Below are 22,512 nucleotides of genomic sequence, written 5' to 3' on the forward strand. Positions count from 1 at the left end.
TGTGAATATTTTTTTTGGGCTATCGAAGTAATGAAATATGTTTTTAAATATTATGCAAACCAGTTTGAGTAACAATTTGCAAGTGCAAAGTGGTCATCCGCGTGGAGTCTTCGTTCAGCGTAATTCTTGTGATCGTTCGACTGCCGATCCAAGATCGTTAAACGAGCCCTAGAGGTAAAGTATCGTGAAATATTAAACGTTTTTTAAAATATTTGTACAAGTCTGTTTGCATGATAATTTGCAGACATGAAACGACTAACGGCGTACTGCTGTTAAAATAATTGTACAGACTAATTTGTGTGATAACTTGATCATAGATCTGAAATAATTAAGTTAAGGATGCTGAAAATAATTATGGTTATTCTGGCATTAAAAATATTTATACTAACTTGATTGTATGACGATTCGATGATGCGAGTAGTTAACAATGTACTGTGTTAAATTATTAAGGCATCGGTAGAGATCTATCGACGTAATAATTCGATTGCTGGCATGAAACGGTTATGTAAACGGTGCTGGAAAGAATTCAGGTTATAATGGTGTATTAAACACTGGCTCGTACTTGTATCTCACTTTTAAAATTAAATGATGTATTTTTGCTACATTAAAACTACAGATAAAAGATGCCTCGTAATAGTAAAAGTGAAGTACGAGTACCGACTCTTCAGGATATTTGAATACGTCAGTTTACACTTTATCGCGCAAACTTTACATTTATCTTTTAAATTATCGGCAGAATTAAATTATTCATGAATCGTACTGTGAATTATTGAAGTTATCGAGTAGAAATACATTTACGTTTGTGCGATAACTCAATCGCAGGTGTGAAATGGCTACGACGGTGTACCGAACAGTATCAAGATATTTGTATGAGTCAGTTTTCACAAATACCTACAACGATGAAATAGTTAAGCAAAGATATCGAGGATTGTTGAGGTTATCGGAGACTGCATGTAAATTTACCTGCCAGTTTGCACATGTGAAGTGACTAACGATGTGCAGTGCGAAGCCATTAAGATGTTCGCAAGTACCAATTTGTGCGATAACTCGATCGCAGGTGTGAAATGGCTACGATGGTGCACCGAACGGTACTAACATATTTGTACAAGTCAGTTTGCATGATTACCTGCAAAGACCAAATAGTTAAGTTAAGGTACCGAGGGTTGTTGAGGTTATCGGAGACCGCATGTAAATTTACCTGATAGCTTGCAGATGTGATGTGGCTAACGATGCACTGTGCAAACCTGTTAAGATGTTCATAAGGACCAATTCGTGCCATAACTCGGCCACAGGTGCGAAATGGTTAAGTAACTCGCGCTCCAGGCGATTGAGGTTATGGCGTAGCAGGTAACGCTGTTAAGATGTTTGCGCAGTTTCGTGGTGGTGGAGGGCAAACGCGTTTACGTTGTACATTCTGGCTGCGTTCCAGGTTAAACACTTATCCACGTGGATCAAGAAGGCTCGAAACTGACTTTTAACCAGCCAGAGTTACCCCTAGTTCTCCATTATTTTTGTAGGTTACGTTATTACATTTTCAGTACCGAGACCATTTTCCAATTAAGGAAATTAATATTCAAAATATATTTAGCCGAAACTCAGATTATTTCATGATTAGTATTCGGTGGAGGTTAAAATGCTACGAAGAGAATTTAAATCCTTATACATGAAATATTGCGATTTTCATATTATTTATACATTTATATAGTATTATTTATAACAATATATATTTTCTTTTTTTACACTGAAGGGTTTTGTTCGAGGACAAAATATTTAATTGCCTTTGTTGACGGTACGATCTCTCACTATTTTTGTAGAAGATGAATATTTAGTTTAAACAACCACGTTCATTTTCACAGTGAAACCATTTTGTAAACCGATAGGGAATGAAACCTCGTAAAGCCAATTTTAATTTCTAGCCAGAAGGATTTTTGTAATAAAAGAGTCAATTCGTTGCCTCTCATTATTTTATAAAGCTACGGCAAGGAATTATTAATAACATTAACTTATGCACTCGTCAGTCAACAAAATTACATAGATTAAAAATAATCACTTAAAGCTTAACTCTATATAAAAAATAACTTTCTAATCGTTACCTAGAAATAAGGAATAAATGTTATTGAATTGTTCATATTCTGAAATAAGTAGTTTTTTATCTGTGTGTTGATTTAAAAAACAGTGAAGTGAGCATTAACCCTTTTAGTGTCTTATATCGTCGTTTTACAAGTGAGAACGATTTGGGTTAAGAAACTTAACCTAAAAATCTGGACCTGAAATGTAATTTTTCCGAGCCGCTTGAGTAAAGGCGATATTATTTCTTGTTAATGGGAGCAGGATAAAATTTAATTTTTCGGGAAAATTGGGGGTTAGGTAGGGTAAATATTTTTAGGTTATCGAGCCGTGTAACCGGGTAAACCTCGGTGTAATTACTCGGCCGGACAATGCTCGCGCGTCGACTATTTTCATTTCGTGACAAACCGCCGGTAGCATTGAAACCGACAACAATGGGCAAAAATTACGACTCGGAAATGGACCGCCATTACTCTGACAAACGCAAACGCAAATCTCTTGTTTGCGGCCGCAGTTTACACGCGATCGTTGCTCCGATTTCCCTCGCTTTGGCGAACCCCTCGCCGCCATTTTCCTTTTTCCGCGTCTTCGCCGAAGTGCCAGACAATTTGTTATTCAAATGAGGCCGTACAGGCAACTTCGTTCGTTTTTAGATCTTCTTTAATGTAAGAATGAGCTATTTTATGAACCAGGTCAGGGTATGCAGGAGTTGACGATGCTTCGCCGTAATTAAACTCGCTTTGAAATATGCGCGCGTCTTCGCCGCCATTTTGGATTCTGTGGGCTTCGCTGAAATATAAAATAAAACTGTTGTATTATTTATATTTTCAGACATTTCTACGATTTCATTCGTGTTTAATTATTCTCAATAAGAGATAAATATTGGCAGAATTAGATCAGGGTTTACGGGAGTTTATGTCTTCTCATCGCAGTTAGAATCGCGTTGAGTTTCCGCCGCCATTTTGATTTCTGCACGGTTTTGCTGAAATATCAAATAATTCGGTTATATTACTCGCGTTTTAAGATTGCTAAGTAATTTCGTTAATGTTTCATTATCTTTTAATGCTATAATGTATATGAACTTTGTTAGGCTAGTGCCTAGAAATGCACCCTCTTTTCCTGTCGCAATTATATTCACTGGGTTTTCGCCGCCATTTTGATCGTTACCATTACCAATACATTAAATAATAAAATCACAGTGTTTATATCGCAAAATGTATCCGTTGAAATTTCTTACTAAGTTGAAATTCTTGTGACTTTCTTCATGGTCCTTGTATGCGCAGTGTTTTTTTTTTTTCTTTCCTTTAGCTGAAGTGTAATTTGTAATATGGGGGAATAATATTAATAATAATGTTACGTCACGAGTTGGATGAATTTTGATATTTAAGAAATATTAAGATGAATTTTGAAATTGAAGAAATATTAAGTTGAAATTCTTGTGACTTTCTTCATGGTCCTTGTATGCGCAGGTTGGCCTCGCCGGCAGATGAAGCCGGAAGCAGCAGGGTGAGAAGAGACTCGGGGGAAGGCCATGGGAGCACCCACGGCTGCTTCCGGAACCTGGGGGTGGCTCTGGGCCTGGGGATGGCTCTGGGGATGGGGTCCCCTGGCCCTTGCCCTCCTCGTCCTCGCCAACCCCAGTCCGGCCGCCATTCGGAAGGGTAAGGCCGAAAATCATTCGTATCTCATCCGCCAGTGGTTAAGGTGATGTGAAAGAGCCAGCCTGTATATATATATGTATTTTATTTAAACAATATTTATTTCAGTATTTAAACAATATATAATTATATATATATTGTTATGCGATTTCCCACATAAAAGTTCACACGCTGGCTCGTCCCGGAGCTTAACGCGGGTTTTTAGAGGAAAAAATTAGTTACAGCCAAACGTCACAGATGGCGCCCCTGGTCCTAAACAGTCGTTAGAATAATGAATTCCCGTGATTTCGACAGTTTTACGTCGATCTCTTCATCATTATTTTACTAAAATGGCATATGAAACGCTTCATTTCGTATAATTATCAACGTAGACTGTAAAAGACTTCGACGTAAATATAAATGTCGGTAAAGGGACGCGCCAGCTTACGTTCCCCTTGAGTATCCAAAATGGCGTTCCCACCAAAAAGGGTATAGATGTATTTTAATATCACGACTTGGATTAAATTGCTCAGCGCCTTTCGTATCATCTTAATGCGATGGGAGGTTTCGATTTATGCGACGCCGGGAAACGTACGAGTGTCCCGAATTGTCTCGCGAGATTTTTCACGAGGGAGGGAAACAATATCTGGAGTGAGCCATTATTCGTCGTTCCGATAAGAGCGATCCTCGAATCGATCTCTCCACTTCCCGAGGCCGGGAATTCGACGCGACAGGTGCTCCAGCGGAGATGCTCCCGGGGGATTCGACAAACCGCGATAAATTTCTAATCGAACGAGCACCCGCGGTACAGTGGCGCGCGTTAACGCTCCGGGCGGCTCCTGAAAAATGCATTCCTAATCGGAGCCGTACAGAGACGGCGCGGGAAATGTCCGCCGGCCCTCGTAAAACCCGGGGAATTCAATAAACCGAGGTAAATTCCTAATCGTACCCGCACCTGTGACCCGTTGTACAGGGGCGCGCATAAATCTTTTGCGGCGTCGTCTTAAAAGTGGAGGTTTGATCGAACCACTAGTTAGAGACGTACAGTGGCGTCCATTAATGGATTTTTCGCCGCCTTAAAAAACAAGAGTAGAGTCAGACCGGTATGATAAATTGTACAGTGGCGCGCATAAATTCGGTGTCGTTTTAAAAATGGAGGCTTGATCGAACCACTAGTTAGAGTCGTACAGCGGCGTCCATTAATGAATTTTTCGCCGCCTTAAAAATAAAACTATATTGACAGACCGGTATGATAAATTGTACAGTGGCGCGCATAAATGCGGTATCGTTTTAAAAATGGAAGTTTGATCGAACCACTAGTTAGAGTCGTACAGCGGCGTGAATTAATGGATTTGTTGCCGCCTTAAAAATAAAAGTATAGTCAAGCCTGTATGATAAAAATGTACAGGAGCGCGCATAAATGGTTTGCAGGGTCGTTTAACATATGGAAGTTTGATCTCTATTTCGAGGTGTACAGTAGTGCGCACAAATGCTATGCGATGTCGTTTTAAAAAATAAAATGTGATCGACCCTGTATGATGAATTGTACAGGAGCGCGCATTCATGAATTGCGACGCCATTTTATAAATGAAAGCCACCATTTTGAGTCGTACAGTGGAGCGCATTCATGATTTGCGGCGCCATTTTAAAAATGAAAGCCTCCACTTCGACTTGTACAGCCGTGCGCATTAATGGTTTGGCACTAGCGACGCCATGTTGGAAACGTCCAATTACGAGCTCGAGGACGAGTGAATATCTTTTTCAGTCGATGCCAGAATGCGGGTGCATAATTTCCAGTGCATGAATAATTAATAGGGCGAATGCGAATAGCAGCGTGCCTTTACGACGAGGGTAAAAGAGACTCGGTCGGTAAAACAGCGAGCTTCACGCCGCTTTAACCACCGTACGAGGCCGAAGTTGTCGCGGAAGTGCTAATAGGATATTCCGCTTGATCGCTGCTTTGCCCAAGGGTGACAAGCGCTACAAGGGAAAGGGACTAGAATTAACCAATGAGAGCCCGGAAGCCGCCATTTTGCGGTTCAACGACGCCGCAAAGCGGAAGGAAGATCATTCACCCCCTTTACCCTTGCACTCGTGGCTTAACCCTATATTTACAATATTTATAACGGCCTTAAGGTGATACGATAGTGTGATATATACATGTTACCGTGAATAACCGAAATTGGAGAATGTCGACTTTCACCGGTGAATGTCAACAGATACCAAATACGTCGGTGAAAGATCGAATATTTCATTACATTGTTGTACATTCGGACCCTCTCCAGTGTGTGTCGACAATCACACACCGGTGAATGTCAACATTCACCGGTGTAAGTCAGAAATAAGGGTATTTAGCAAATATTTCGGACATACACTAAGCGACTATGTGAATGTTGACATTCACCGGTGAAAATCGACATTCTCCAGATTTCGGTGTTTCACCGTAACAGAAAAAATTAAATTTCACGGGCAAGGCGTTCTTTCTTAGGGCCTCCATAATCACGCGTTAAAGTTTCAGATTAATCCCTGGACATAGTTTGGAATAAAGTTTTATCGGTATTATCACTCTTATGTGTATATCACAGTTTCATATCACCTTAACCCTCTGAACACGGAGCCGTCTCGACATATGGGCGAAATTCGGATGACCGTGCAGGCAATATTCGACCAAACGTCTCTTAGGAGCCAATGGGTTAAATATCCAAGATGGCGTTATTATGAAAGAACTTTAAATCGAATTTGGCTGTGCTTTAAGACGGATTGATTGAGGATTTCCGATTTCAGCGGAGCGGGACCACTGCAACAAGACCGTGGACATTTACGAGGACGTCTCCAGCCCGGCAGTGACGTCGGCGACCTGGGGAAAGCCCCTCACCTGCTGGTACCGCTTCCGCGCCTTCCGGGGGACGCCTCGCGACTGGATCCTCAGGGTGCGCTTCAAGAAGTTCAAGGTCGGCGTCCTGGTGAACGCCACCACGTGCGCCGGAGGATACCTCCAGGTGAGAATCCATTCTTGGGATTGAAAATTAGATTTTCATCCTCCTCTTTTCCCGAAAGTCCGATTTTCAATGCGAGAGTTTAACCCTTTGTACTCGGAGCCATTTCGACATATGGGCGAAATTCGTCTGACCGTGCAGGCAATATTGGACCAAACGTCGGGCGCCTTTAGGCGCTCTTAGGAGCCAAATGGTTAAGGTGGAGTGAAACACCCTGAGAAAAGTTTTATCAACACTTTTACGTTTTATTTATATAGAATGACCATTTCATATCAAGTGAACCCTTTGTACTCGGAGCCATTTCGACATATGGGCGAAATTTGTCTGACCGTGAACGCGATATTGGACCAAACGTCGGGCGCCTTTAGGCGCTCTTAGGAGCCAAATGGTTAAGGTGGAGTGAAACACCTCGAGGAAAGTTTTATCGACACTTTTACGTTTTATTTATATAGAATGACCATTTCATATCACCTTAACCCTTTGACTCGCAGCCATTTCGACATATGGGCGAAATTCGTCTGACCGTGAAGAAATAAGATACCACCTAGGCGCGGAATTCCCTAGGAATTTCAAAGTCGAACTTCAAGTGACCCCCAGGAACCACCCTGAAGTTCTCTAGTATAAAGTTACTAAAAATGCAACTAGGAATTTTTTCTTCTCAATTTCAAGAAATAAGAAACCACCCAGCTGCAGAATTCCCCAGGAACTTCAAGGTCGATTTTCAAGAGACCTCCAGGGACCACCTTGAAGTTCTCTAGTACAAAGTTACTAAAAATGCAACTACCAGTTTCAAGAAATAATTTGCGGATATCCCCAGCCGTGGAATTCCCCAGGAATTCAAGGTCGATTTTCAAGAGACCCCCACGAAGCACTTTGAAGTTGGCTCCTGTCGAGTCTCGAAAACTGGGCTAGGAAGTCGAGGCTCCTCCTGGATCGCGAGTAGCTTATTGCGTGATTATACCGGAAGAGGTGCTCGAGGGGCACTTAATCGCGGTTTCCGGCCCGGGGCGAACAATCGATCACCTCGAAGGAGAGGGAAGCCCCTCGAGATCTCTTTGGCGGAAAGAACGGCACCCATTGTCGCCTCTCTCTCTTATCACTAGACACAGGTCAATTAGGGGATCGCCACGTCGAGAGGGGGGAAAGTGCGCTAATTACCGACTCGTTGCTTCGGCACCGATTAATTCCCGGTTTATTCAGGGAAATTCACTCGGCAATTATCGGTGGCTTCTTGTTTTACTATTACCGCGGTTAATTAATCGGCGCATTGGTAGCGAGCAATTAATTAATCTAAACGAGGTGGAACCTGATTTTTTAAGCAAGTCCTGCCAGAGTGTTCTAAATTGTCGTAAAATTGTCCTGACCCTTTCGATTCTCATATCAGAGTCTTCGATAATTGTATATCGATCGAAATATGAGAGCTCGACGCCATTTTGGTTTATTCAGGGAAATTCACTCGACAATTATCGGTGGCTTCTTGTTTTACTATTACCGCGGTTAATTAATCGGCGCATTGGTAGCTGGCAATTAATTAATCTAAACGAGGTGGAACCTGATTTTTTAAGCAAGTCCTGCCAGAATGTTCTAAATTGTCGTAAAATTGTCCTGACCCTTTCGATTCTCATATTAGAGTCTTTAATAATTGTATATCGATCGAAATATGAGAGCTCGACGCCATTTTGGTTTATTCAGGGAAATTCACTCGGCAATTATCGGTGGCTTCTTGTTTTACTATTACCGCGGTTAATTAATCGGCGCAGTGGTAGCGAGCAATTAATTAATCTAAACGAGGTGGAACCTGATTTTTTAAACAAGTCCTGCCAGAGTGTTCTAAATTGTCGTAAAATTGTCCTGACCCTTTCGATTCTCATATTAGAGTCTTTAATAATTGTATATCGATCGAAATATCAGAGCTCGACGCCATTTTGGTTCTGGTCTGGGCTAAGTTAAACATTATTTTTTTTCAAAAAATCCAAATTTTCAATGCGTAGGGACAATTCTTAGATGATCAGGAGTGATGTGTCAAAATTTCGGACAGTTTGGTCTAATACCCTTAAAAAAAAGTGTTGTATTCGAATCTGATTTGAAGGGGGTTTCACTTCACTTTAAAAAAAAGTGTTCCATTCGAATCGACTGATTTGAAGGGGGTTTCACTTCACCTTAACATGATGGAGGTCCTGTTGTCGGGTTGCAGATCACCGACGGAAATACGAAAACCGAGGTGAGCAACAGGAAGGACCCGGGCGTCTTCTGCGGGGAAACGGAACAACCGCAAACCTTCATCTCGGAGACGAGCTTCGTCCGCGTGGTTTTCCACGCGGACAACTTCACGGATCAGACGTACTTCAGCTTCGACTCGCGTGCCGAGCAATTGTACGATGACTATCAGAGGTATTGGATGATTACGCGTATATTAAATTTAATGCGATTTAAATTTGATTTTATTTTTATGCGATTTTAATTTTAATGCGATTTAAATTTGATTTTATTTTTATGCGATTTTAATTTTAATGCGATTTAAATTTGATTTTATTTTTATGCGATTTTAATTTTAATGCGATTTAAATTTGATTTTATTTTTATGCGATTTTAATTTTAATGCGATTTAAATTTGATTTTATTTTTATGCGATTTTAATTTTAATGCGATTTAAATTTGAAGCGATTCGGTACAATGGCGGACATGAATGCCTCCCTGCAGATACGGCATCGCCTGCGCAGGATGGGAGGGCATTGATGTCTCCCAGTGTACGTTCCTACTACATAATACTTGCTTTTATCTCATTACTATTTTTTATATTGTTATTGTCAGGACCTTCCTTATAGCCTAAGCATTCACGTTGTAAAATTTGAAGCGATTCGGTACAATGGCGGACATGAATGCCTCCCTGTAGATACGGCATCGCCTATGCAGGATGGGAGGGCATTGATGTCTCCCAGTGTACGTTCTTACTACATAATACTTGCTTTTATCTCATTACTATTTGTTATATTGTTATTGTCAGGACCTTCTTTATAGCCTAAGCATTCACGTTGTAAAATTTGAATGCCTCCTCTGCAGATACGGCATCGCCTGTGCAGGATGAGAGGGCATTGATGTCTCCCATCTTACTTCTATGTTACATAACGCGTTAGTTTAGAAAATGTAACATTTACCCAACATTTATATAACAGTGTTAATTGGGATTGTCATTGCTCCAAAACAGATACGGACAACACCCGGAGCTCTACCCGAACCGGCGCGGCGAGATCGTCCCCGGGAGTTACTGCGAGCGCGTCTTCAAGGACTGCCGTCTGCAGACATGCTACGTGCAGAGTCCCGCCTTTCCCGGGGTCTATCCCAGGGCTCTGCACTGCAAGTACCACCTGAACACCAGGCAGCCCTTCATCAAGCTCTACATCGAGAACGAGGAGTTCAACATCGACGGGCAGCGCTGCGAGAACATCATGACGTGCCCCATGAGACCCATCAGCTCCGGGGCGGAACATTGTCCCTATGATTACATAAGAGTCTACGACGGTACGGGCTCTTCTTGTTTCTTGTTTCTTGTTTCTTGTTTCCTTGGGTAGCGACCCTTTCGCTAACAAGGAAACATTCCCAAGTGTCCGCCACCGATCTTATTAATTTTCATATATGTTGAAGAACACAAAAATCTAAGAGACACGCGTTTTTATTTTTATTTCTCTCTGTAATGGTCCACATTTAAGGTGAAGTGAAACCCTCTTCAAATCAGAGTCTACGACGGAACGGGCTCTTCTTGTTTCTTGTTTCCTTGGATAGCGACCTTTTCGCTAACAAGGAAACATCCCCAAGTGTCCGCAGCCGATCTTATTAATTTTTTTATATGTTGAAGAACACAAAAATCTAAGAGACACGCGTTTTTATTTTTATTTCTCTCTGTAATGGTCCACATTTAAGGTGAAGTGAAACCCCGTTCAAATCAGAGTCTACGACGGAACGGGCTCTTCTTGTTTCTTTGGATTGCGACCCTTTCGCTAACAAGGAAACATCCCCAAGTGTCCGCCGCCGATCTTATTAATTTTCATATATGTTGAAGAACACAAAAATCTAAGAGACACGTGTTTTTCTTTTTTTTTTCTCTCTAGAATGGTCCACATTTAAGGTGAAGTGAAACCCTCTTCAAATCAGAGTCTACGACGGTACGGGCTCTTCTTATTTTTTGTTTCTTGTTTCTTTGGATAGCGACCCTTTCGCTAACAAGGAAACATTCCCAAGTGTCCGCCGCCGATCTTATTAATTTTCATATTTGTTGAAGAACACAATCCTTGTTGGGTCATACCGTGACCAATTCATTGTACACAAATCGTGTAAACGTGCTAATTCCTCAAAATGTCGTTGTTTTTTATAACATGCAATTATTTATAAAGAAATTGAAAAAACAGTTTAAGAGACTGAAATTCTTTCGCAACGGATTCGACGATGATATAAACCAATAAAGATACCCGGGATATAGATAGTCGTGGAAGTTTCAAATTTCTCCCCAGTTTTAGCCAAGTTTGGAGAGAAATTAAAAAAAATATTTCCACTTTTATTATATCATTTATTATACATTAATATATATTTATATTAATATCAGGGAAGAACGACACGGCCCCGGTGATTGGCATCTTCTGCGGCATGGGGAAGTTCCCCTACAGCATAATCGGGACGAGCGAGGACTTCTACGTGGAGTTCGTGTCCTCGCCGGCAGGGCCGCTGCTGAACACCGGGTTCCACTTTAAGGTCGGCACGTGGCCAGGCCACGTGGAGACCACTGGCGTGAAGAACGGAAGCTGCGATTGGCTGCTGAGCAGCGAATCCCTGGAAAGCGGCGACGAGGGCATCTTCATGTCGGTCGGCCATTGGTACCCACCCTACACGAGTTGCAGCTACCACCTTAAGGTGAAGTGAAACCCCCTTCAAATCGGTCGATTCGAATACACTTTTTTTTAAGGGTATTGGACCAAACTGTCCGAAACTTTGATACGTCACTTCTGATCGTCTAAGAATTGTTCCTACGCATTGAAAATTTGGATTTTTGGAAAAGAAATGTTTAACTTAGCTCAGACCAGAACCAAAATGGCGTCGAGCTCTCATATTTCGATCGATATACAATTATCGAAGGCTCTGATATGAGAAGCGAAAGGGTCAGGACAATTTTACGACAATTTAGAACACTCTGGTAATTGATAAACTCGCATTTGAACGGGATAAAGGCAAAAAAAGTGTTGTATGCGCTTCTATGCTAAAACGATGGTAATACGAGGTCTCGGAGTGAAAATTTAATTGACCTGGGAATCACAGATGGCGCAGGGGGTCCCTCTGTAGTCAACTAGGGCGTCGGAAACCATGAATCCAGGGGATTTCTGGAATTTTACTTGGATTTCTTTATAATTATTGTACGAAAACGACAGGTGGAGTATGTCATTTAGAACAATACTCAGTATAATTCGACGATATAGCTCTCATATTTCGATCGATATACAATTATTAAAGACTCTAATATGAGAAGCAAAAGGGTCAGGACAATTTAGAACACTCTGGTAATCGATAAACTCGCATTTCAACGGGATAAAGGCCAAAAAAGTGTGGTATGCGCTTCTATGCTAAAACGATGGTAATACGAGGTCTCGGAGTGAAAATTGAATTGACCTGGAAATCACAGATGGCGCAGGGGGTCCCTCTGTAGTCAACTAGGGCCTCGGAAACTTTACTTGGATTTCTTTATAATTATTGTACGAAAACGACAGGTGGAGTATGCCATTTGGTACAATACCCAGTATAATTCGACCCAGCTGTCGATATAAAAACCAACGTCGGCAACGTAGGCATTTAGAAAAATCCTCTTTATCGACGTCGATCAAGTTCCTCGACGTATTTCACTTCACCTTAAGGGTCGTCCTGGGGAGATCGCCAGACTGTACTTCCCCAGCTTCAGGGTGAACCGAATAGAGTCGCCCATCCAGCCCTACGACGGGGACTGCGGGGAGTCCTTGACCCTCTACGACGCCGACTGGGCCGACGACGCGAGGATCATCAAGACCTTCTGCGACACCTTCAGCAAGCCCATGGAGAAGCATGACTTCGTCTCCACCTCCAACGCCCTCTACGTGAGGTTCGAGAGCAAGACCGGGAGCTACTCCGGGAGTTCCCTCTACTACTGGGCGCACTACGACTTCTTCAACGCCACCAGGTAAGAATCTTTATTAAATTAATATATAATTAAATTAAGCTGATATGAAAGCTGAGAGATGAAACCTTTCTCCGGGCTCGATATGGCCAATTTTGCCATTTTTATTAATTCGTACCTTGTTTTTTAACAGGTACGGCGACCCGGTGCCCAACACCGAGTGCGACGAGCTCTTCGCCTCGTGGAAGACGCAGTCGGGTCGCCTGAGTTCCCCGTTGAACACCCTGGTGTACAAGCGACCTGGGGATCCACCTGCAGACCTTTCTTGCACCTACACCTTCGTCACGAACCGTAGACTCTTTTCCAGGGTGATCCTGACGGTGGAGTTGGTGTCCTTCAAGGTAGGGATTAATCGATACCACCAAAGGATCGGTGCATTTTCTTCTCATGCTAAGGAAAAAAAATGTTCACGTAACCTGAGAAATATTTTCTCATTAAAAGTATCATAACATTGATAATTAAAATATCACTGTTTTAATTATTAACTAAGATACTGGTATTTTAATTGTCAATATTCCAACGGCAGTACTTATTTTACCAAGGTTTCAAGGTAGGGATTAATCGATACCACCAAAGGATCGGTACATTTTCTTCTCACGCTAAGGAAAAAAAATATTCACATAACCTGAGAAATATTTTCTCATTAAAAGTATCATAACATTGATAATTAAAATATCACTGTTTTAATTATTAACTAAGATACTGGTATTTTAGTTATCAATATTCCAACGGCAGTGCTTATTTTACCAAGGTTTCAAGGTAGGGATTAATCGATACCACCAAAGGATCGGTACATTTTCTTCTCACGCTAAGGAAAAAAAATATTCACATAACCTAATATTTTCTCATTAAAAGTAACATAACATTGATAATTAAAATATCACTGTTTTAATTATTAACTAAGATACTGGTATTTTAATTATCAATAATTCAACGCCAGTACTTATTTTACCCCGTTATCATTTAAAGGAGCATCCTTACGCCCAATGCAACGACCAGTGTTGGGAAAGCAGAACGGACAGGATCGTCATCAAAGAGCCTGCACCCTCGACGGAAGGCCAACCTGGCCAGTCCGAGCAACAGCAACAACAGCAACAACACCATCATCAGCTACCCAGCATCGGGTATTGTCTCTGCGGCACCAGCAACAATCTTCCTCTCAGGCTCATCTCCAAGGGCGAAAAGTTGGAGCTGAAGCTCCTCGTAGACGGTGCTCATGCAGCCTCCAGCTACTTCAAGCAGTCTGCTCCTCTCTTCCTGGCCAGCTACGAGTTCGCTCATAGTCCTCTATGTGGTCCTGCCTTGATTCCAGCCTCCACCGATGGGGAAATCGATTTTCCACATTACGAGGCATTGGGATACGTGGCTCCACCTAGGTAATGATGTGGAAATTAAATAGTATGAGATACAACGCCATGATCTCCAGATTTTTCCAATCTAACGTCGAGATGGAATTTTGCAATTCAAAATTATCACTCTTCGTCTTTATCGCGTTAATAACATCACATTCTGTATATCATCGATTATCGTTTCGCTTCACGTACTTTAATTGCGAAATTAAAAGCATTTTAGGTCAATTACGTCGGTAGGAAATGTTTCGGTGACGTAGGATCTAGTTCCTTCATTTTCCGCAAAGAGCGCTCGCGTCATCACATCAGCGATCCTTAATTTTGCAATTAATAATTATCGTCTGTTAGTGTTTATCACCTTAAAAACATCACATTCTGTATATCATTGATTATCGTTCAGCATTACGTACCTTAATTGCGAAATTAACAGAATTTTAGGTCATTTACGTCGGTAGGAAATGTTTCGGTCAAGTAGGATCGGAGTTCTCTCATTTTCCGCTAGGAGCGCTCGCATCATTACATCAGCGACCCTTAATTTTGCAATTAATAATTATCATCCGCTAATCTTTATCTTAAAAGCATCACATTCTGTATATCATCGATTATTGTTTCGCTTTGCGTACCTTAATTGCGAAATTAAAAGCAATTTAAGCCATTTACGTCGGTAGGAAATATTTCGGTCAAGTAGGATCACATAGAGCCACAACCTGTATGTCTTAAATCCAACTTCACTCCATTTAGGTTATTGACTTTACTTTTTAACCTTACTTTTATAGATCCATCAAGTGCATCTGGGAGTTGCGGGTGAACCCGGAACGCGACCTGTCGTTGCATTTCGACAAGATCAAGTTCGCCTCCAGGTCTTGCGAGGACGGCAAGCTGGAGATTTTCCTGCCGACAGTGGCGGAACCGCATCTGGGGATCTGCGGAGAGAACCTGAGCTATGTGATGAAGTCGACAATCCTGTCGGCGTCCCAGCTGAGAGGAGCCCCAGGCTCACAGGTGGTGTTTATATATTCTCAAAAATTATAAATCCAGTAATATAACAGTATAATAGAGAATGTAACAACAATTTAAGGTGATATGAAAGGTTCTGAGATATTTCATCGAGGTCGATAAATTAAAATCCATCTATACCCTTTTTGGTGGGAACGCTACTTTGGATACTCAAGTGGGAACGTAAGCTGGTGCGCCACGTTACCAACATTTATATTTATATCGAAGTACTTTACAGTCTACGTTGAGAATTATACGAACTGATGTGTTCCATACGTCATTCTCTTGCAATTATTCATAATTTCCCATGTCCTTACACTTCGTCTTAATTGTTAGTTACATTTTAGGTTGTATAGTTACGGTTTTTATTCTTGGTTCCATTACCTGGGTCATGTAACGTACTGGGAATTCTGATTGTAGTCGTCTCACCCCACGGAAGAGACGAGAGTCTCCACCGAGGTAACTTCCCACCCTGCGGTGATGATCCACTTCACGGGGTCCATGGCACCTGCCAGGGCGGCCTTAAAGATCGCCTGGACGGAGCTCTTCCCATTGCCCCGGGATGCTTCCGGAGCTCTGAACACCCAGAAGTTGGAGGATTGTGGCTTCCGATGTCCTGGGGACGTCGGATGCATCCCTGCCACCCTGGTCTGCAACGGTGTCGTCAACTGCCCCATTTCCTCCAGGTAGATAATTTACTTTTATATTATATATTATTAAACATTGTTATATATTATTATATTCCCTATTCCAGACCTAGCGAATAAGAAATATATGACGATAACCTCTATTTCATTCTGAAAAAGAATATTCGATGCAAACTTGAATCCGAGTTGTAGCTTTCAAACTACACTTTTTTAGGAATGGTCTCGACACTTATAAAATTTAATTTGTTTAAATTTGATTATATTCTTACTATTAACAAAATATAAACTCTCATGAGTATTAGGACCTTCGTTAGAGTTTCCAGCCTCACGTGATAAACTTTCAAACCTTTCGGTATGAGGTGTTTTGTTTTGAAAAATAGTTTCATGAACGATCGATCCCTGGATTGTCATTTTCGTATCGCCTTAATTTTACAGAGAATTTTCTAATTCTGCTTCCAGGCCTCGCCAGGTCGTCACCCATAACCTAACCTCTGGAGTTCCTCTTGTGGAGCCAGACGACGAGTCAGTGGAGACCTGCGGAGAGGATTCAGTGGGCACTAATGGAAGCAGCATCGTTGGGACCGCTGGATGGGCCGGTGCTTACCTGGGCGCAGGATTAGCTTTACTTCTGGGCATCGCTTGTCTCGTAGCAGTCTGTCGACTATGCAGAAGACGATCCAGGTCCAGGGACATCCACGTACCGTACTGAACCTTCACTGCAAACAGGTTAGGATAGGTTAAGAGGTATCGTTAAGCTCCAAGTCTGCGATGCCTGGCTTATGCTTCCACTCTAATCTCAATCTTAAACCTGATTTAATCGTTTACAGCGAAGAGTTCATCAAAAGGCTTTATGCTATCCTTATCGTAGTCCTAACATTTTGTATAATCATTTCTTTTGAATTCTTCACTGTGAATGATTAAGTTATCGTTAAGTTAAGGTTAAGACGGAAGAATAAATCAGGCTGCAAGGTTATGGGACTGGATTTCGGAGTCTAGTTCTACCTGGTGCTCCGCAGAGGTTAGGTTGTGCAATGTTGGTGCAACACGTTGATGCACAGGAATTCGGCTCCTGGTTTAGACGTTTAGTTTAACGATGGTGAAGAACCTTGTAGTGTCGCTGAGTCACTGGATAGGTTAGGAACGTTGGTGTTCCATACTAAACCTCTGTTGCGAGGAAATGTAGTTACACTAGGACTTATCGTTAAGCTCTGTAAGTTGTAAGAGGTGGAAAATGAGCCAGTCTGGATTAGATTTGGGACTTGGATCATCTGTAGACTTTCGTAGTGCTCGATCTGTGTGTCGGTGGAATATTACAAGTGGATCGAAGCATTGGTCTACGTCTTGTTAAATAAAAACTGTCACTAATAAATTACATGAAAAGGTCATGGTAAAAAATGTAGGCTGTCTTATTAACATGGAGTATGAGGTTACGTTCAAGTTATCGCTAAGTTTTATATGTATAAGACCCAATGATACTGCAAATTCGTGTTCATTTAAACTTAATTTTGGATTTTTATTACTCGATGGCATTCATAGCTTTCCATCGCTGCAGAATCAAAGCTTCGATCCACATTTCACCGATTGAAAAGTTCTGGTCTTGTTCTAGTTGTTCGGTTACTAGGTTGGTGGGAGTGACGTTGAGTCTGCCGAAAGGAAACAACATTCATATAATTAGTTTAGGTTATAATAATTAATTCATAGAACGTTGTTACGAACTTTTCGCTTAACGTCGCGGTATGGTTATCGATATCGATTGTTTAAACATCTACTCATATTTAGTGAATAATTAGGGAGTAAGTAGAGCGCACGAGGTAGAGGAGAGGTTACTTTACTTTAGAGGTTAGGGGAGTGTAAACAACTCAGAGTTCGCATTTATAATGGATGAGTAGTGTAGCTGTCTGATATCTAAAGATTAATTCCTTTTCTCGTGTAAATTACAAGCAATTACACGCAATTAGCCTGTAATTTACATGTAATTATTTTCAACTGCATATCTTTGTGACGTGCAATAATTCTGACTTATGAGCAGTAACGTACTTTATGTACTGCGAAACAATGTTATATGTTACGTACAGTTCGAAGTACATGTAATGTACATGTAATATGCAAAATGCAAGCCGGGTATTAGTTGGACAATTTCTGTAAGTTAAGGAAAAATTGTTATAAGATGACGGAGGATCGATTTTATCGAAGCGTAGAAGACACGATGAATAACTGTTCGCAGTAATTGTAACAAATTGTTGTTGTAATTTATTAATCGTTCATATGGGGCTGATTCGAAGCTGCGTAATCTTGCAATTTATAGTCTTTTGATACTACAATGCACAGTAATCAGTACAATACATATTAGAAATTATTATTTTAATACATATCATTTTTAGATGGCATTTTATAATTGTTACGATGCATTAGCAGTATCTGCATAATTTATTACGTATTCCAAAAGCATCGAAGCTCCTTATCACTGGTTTTCTTTTTACTTCAGGGTTGGGTAAATGAAATCAAAAATATTTATTAAAAAATATGAAATATGTTATCGCTCTAAATATAATTAAAATACAAACAGTGGACCATATTTCTTAAGAAGTGGATTTAAATTCTAATGTATTTTTAAACGAAACATTATTATACATTCTATCGATGAATTCATCGATCGTATCTGAAAACTTTCTTGCGTACAGATTTAATTCTTGAAAATATATTTTAGGATATATCTATATTGCATATGTAGACACGTGCTAAACATTTATGCATAGTTAATTTTCTCTGCTGGGTGAATATAAAAAATATATTCTGGTTAGAGAATAAGATTTTCATGACGACCGAAACGAAATGTGGTTTTTCCAATTTTTATAGAAATTACTATATGTACTAACCTGAAGGCGATTCGTTTAATTATAAACAGCATATTACATCATAATATCTTCTATATATCAACTAATAATCTATAATAATTATAAAACTCTTCACGATAATATTTCATTGGATGAGACAGGTTATGTTAGGTCTTCGTAAAGCTTTGCACATAATATTATCAATATCGCTTCTAAATTATTTCCTGATACATTATTAGGAGACATTACATGCATTTGTTAATTAACACGCGTTAATTAAAACTGCAATTAAAAGAGGAATAAATAACAATGAACAAAACTAAGCGAATGACAATATTTATATTACGTATCTCTTGGCTACGATTACACTTTTATCTTCATCGATATACTTATATATTCACTTATTTAACACACATCTAATCTAATTGTGTTAACAATTGATATTCCAGTTGTATTAACATTTTAATTAATAATCAAACGAGGTAGCAAGTTATCAGTGCGCAATCGACAGTACCAGTCTTACGTATATTTACAGAAATATTTTTCATCTTATCGATACAACATATGTATGCATATTTAATATGGATTATATTATAATATACTGTTAATCCTATGTTTTAGAGGTTATGATACTTTCTGTCGTGTTACTTGAACGAGCTAGCAAGTTGCCAGGATGCCATCGGCAGGACTAGTGATCGCATTAAATATACTTCCCAGTTTATTCATCGAAGTATTTATTTATTCAAGTATTTAACCAGATCTATTTGTTTTATTATGTTATGTATTTGTTTATTATATATTCACATGCCTGAACGAGTTACAGAAACAGTCACCTGGGTGCAATCGACTTGATCGATGATTATGTGCCTCCGATACATATATTTTACACTTTTTAATCGTTGAAAGTATATGCATGCTTTTTATATTCATTAACAATTTAACCACATTATATCTCGATGTATGAATCTTCTTGGAAGTTATTTAAAGGCAGAATTTATTAGCATTCGAGCCATGAAATAGATTGTGAGCGAAGGCTAGAAGTTTTTCTATTTAATCTCCGCAGAATATATTTTGCATTTTGAATATACATTTAATAATATAAATGGCCAACCCTGTTTCTATAATTCATTAAAATTTCATCGAAGTGAAGATATCATTTGTTTAATAAATCTTTTTAATTTTTAATTAAAGGAATATTTCTGGTTTAAGATAAAAGGAATTTGATTATCTCTTAATATTATTAACATTGACTAACTTTGAACAATTTATCAATGCGTGGAATAAAAAAGGGGAAATTTTAACCGAACATGTAATACTTTTTTTCCCGTATTGTTAAATAATTGTCGACATGTCTTAAGTGGTTCAATTGGCGTTAAAATTACATTCACTACGGTTCATTAGCTGCGGTAATTAACAAATGGCCTGGTTTATTTAAACGATTGAATTTTTTTTTCATATTAGTCACGCCATTTGTAGAAATTTTCTCCGAGCTGGAATTTCATGCTTTATAAACAAAATGCGAAGTTAAAAAATCCAAAAGCAGCACGAGAATGCTTTTAAACAAATTATACGAGAATAATTGCAAAATATCGGATGAATAACATTTTTGAAAATATTTATCCCAGGGTTGGATTAATTATCCAAGACGGATTTTTCTATGTTAATCCTGCTTATTAATGTTTATTATATTAACACTGTATGTTAATAACAAAGTAATCCCGCCATGAGGCAAAGGTTTGAATTTCGGAGACTTTTTTTATTGTTAATTAACAAAAAAAGTCATCCAAGTCTCATTCCCATGTCTGGTAGCGTTTTATTATTCTTTATTTATGTAGTTTGTTAATCGAAAATTATACTTTGCATTTTATTTACAATAATGTATTGTTAATTTGAATTTTAAACACAGTAAGTTTTCTCGAGCGTAGCAAGTGTCAGTTCTATTAATATATCTTTATAAAATATATATTTAATAACAATATGTATAAGATTTAGTTGTTAAGGTATAAACAAATCAACGCTTAAGGAATGATTTTAGAAAATGGTTAATAACAAGTTAGAAAACAATTATTGAAGAATAGCAACATTCGATTTCGCCCAGCCTTGAAAATTATTTCACAAAAAATTCGTTCGATAATAAATAATTATTACACATTGTTTATCATACAGATTCTCTTGGAAAGGCCAAAGAATAATTTTTACGACAATCAAGGTCAATTTGTTGCATTTAAATTGGCACCAATTATACATGTATTAAAAATATACGAAACGAATAATTAATTAATAAGAAAATTAACAACGCCCGAAAGTTTTTAGGATTTTTTTTTTTAGAAATATGTTTTAAGTTTAGAAAAAATTTATTTTACCCAACTCTGTGAAATAAATAAATAATTCTTCAACTTTACTGTTTGATCTGATTAACATAATTTTTTTATTGCAATTGTTTTTCGAATTAAATTTTAATACTTTTTAGTTTTACTTTCTTTTGTTATTACAATTCTTAGCGCAATTTTTAAATTGTTAATTGTTATCGTAAAATGCTAATAATTTGATTTACTGCGAACAATTGTTATTCGTGAACAATTACTGCAATTCCTGTAACAATAATGTAATATTTTCTCGCATACTTCAAGACGAGCTGAATATTCAACAAAGTTTCTAAATTTTTAAACGTTAACAAATTATTTAGAATTATTTAACAAATGAGGATTATTTATAAAGAAGGAAGATCGAAAAGTTAATTTATTGATCAGTTTCCATTCCTGTATTATATTCATATATTCAGTCTAAACATTTCGAACCTATTTAATTAATTAACTATTTTTTTTTCTTTCGTAATGTTATAATTTCTCAATTGTTTTTAAAAAGTCTTCCGATTTTTGGATTTGTCGAATTTTCAGAAAGTCGAGACATCTTCGCTGTAAAGCCAACGAATTCTAAGATCGATATAAACGCCTGTAATATACAGTATAATTAATATCGATATATTAGACGTATTATAAACATTTATTCTGCTTTTGTACGCCGTTGTCAACGGGAGAACTATTCAACTATTGTTATACTGAACAAATTGTCTTTACCCAAATTGTTGAATTTCCGCACCCCCGGAAAATAAATTGTTAATTACTCAGGATTTCACTGTTAAACAAATTTTTCAACTTTATGAACTGTATAAGTTGCTAATTTATTTAGAAAGCATTTTCTGATTATTAAATTTGTTAATCTTTGGGATTACTTCCCTTTTTGTATGGTTTAATTTTAGCGCAATAATATCTATCATTGCAACATTGTTAAAATTGTTGCCTTCGCGGTTATTTCTCTTTCTATATTATTTCATTTGAGAGCAATAATAACATTTGTAATTGCAACATTTTATTGAATTTTGAGAAATCGACAATATATTTCCACGCTGTATAATTTTCAATACATTGTTAACATTGAATTGGAAACAATAATTTAACGAAAGTCGATAATAACATTTATAATTGCAACATTTTATTGAATTTTGAGAAATCGACAATATATTTCCACGCTGTATAATTTTCAATGGGTTATTAACAATGAAATTGAAACAATAATTTAACGAACGTCGATAATAACATTTATAATTGCAACTTTTTATTGAATTTCGAGAAATCGACAATATATTTCCACGCTGTATAATTTTCAATACATTGTTTACATTGAAATGGAAAGAACAATTTAACGAACGTCGATAATAACATTTATAATTGCAACATTTTATTGAATTTTGAGAAATCGACAATATATTTCCATATTGTATAATTTTCAATATATT

The 22,512-nt window shown here is 38.6% G+C and overlaps 1 protein-coding gene across 1 annotated transcript; it reads left to right on the forward strand.

Moving 5' to 3' along the window:
* Positions 1-3,494: 3,494 nt before the first annotated feature.
* Positions 3,495-16,606, forward strand: LOC105695941. The gene is made up of 11 exons (XM_023432125.1): positions 3,495-3,728; positions 6,489-6,703; positions 8,895-9,091; positions 9,906-10,219; positions 11,298-11,602; positions 12,595-12,893; positions 13,024-13,231; positions 13,860-14,266; positions 15,016-15,241; positions 15,656-15,921; positions 16,342-16,606. The coding sequence occupies exons 1-11, from the start codon at positions 3,599-3,601 to the stop codon at positions 16,589-16,591; spliced, it is 2,817 nt and encodes a 938-aa protein (XP_023287893.1). The 5' UTR covers positions 3,495-3,598; the 3' UTR covers positions 16,592-16,606.
* Positions 16,607-22,512: the final 5,906 nt, after the last annotated feature.

The sequence above is a fragment of the Orussus abietinus genome, unplaced genomic scaffold (genome assembly GCF_000612105.2).
Source record: "Orussus abietinus isolate OABI.00-Male unplaced genomic scaffold, Oabi_2.0 scaffold154, whole genome shotgun sequence".
Lineage (NCBI taxonomy): Eukaryota > Metazoa > Arthropoda > Insecta > Hymenoptera > Orussidae > Orussus > Orussus abietinus.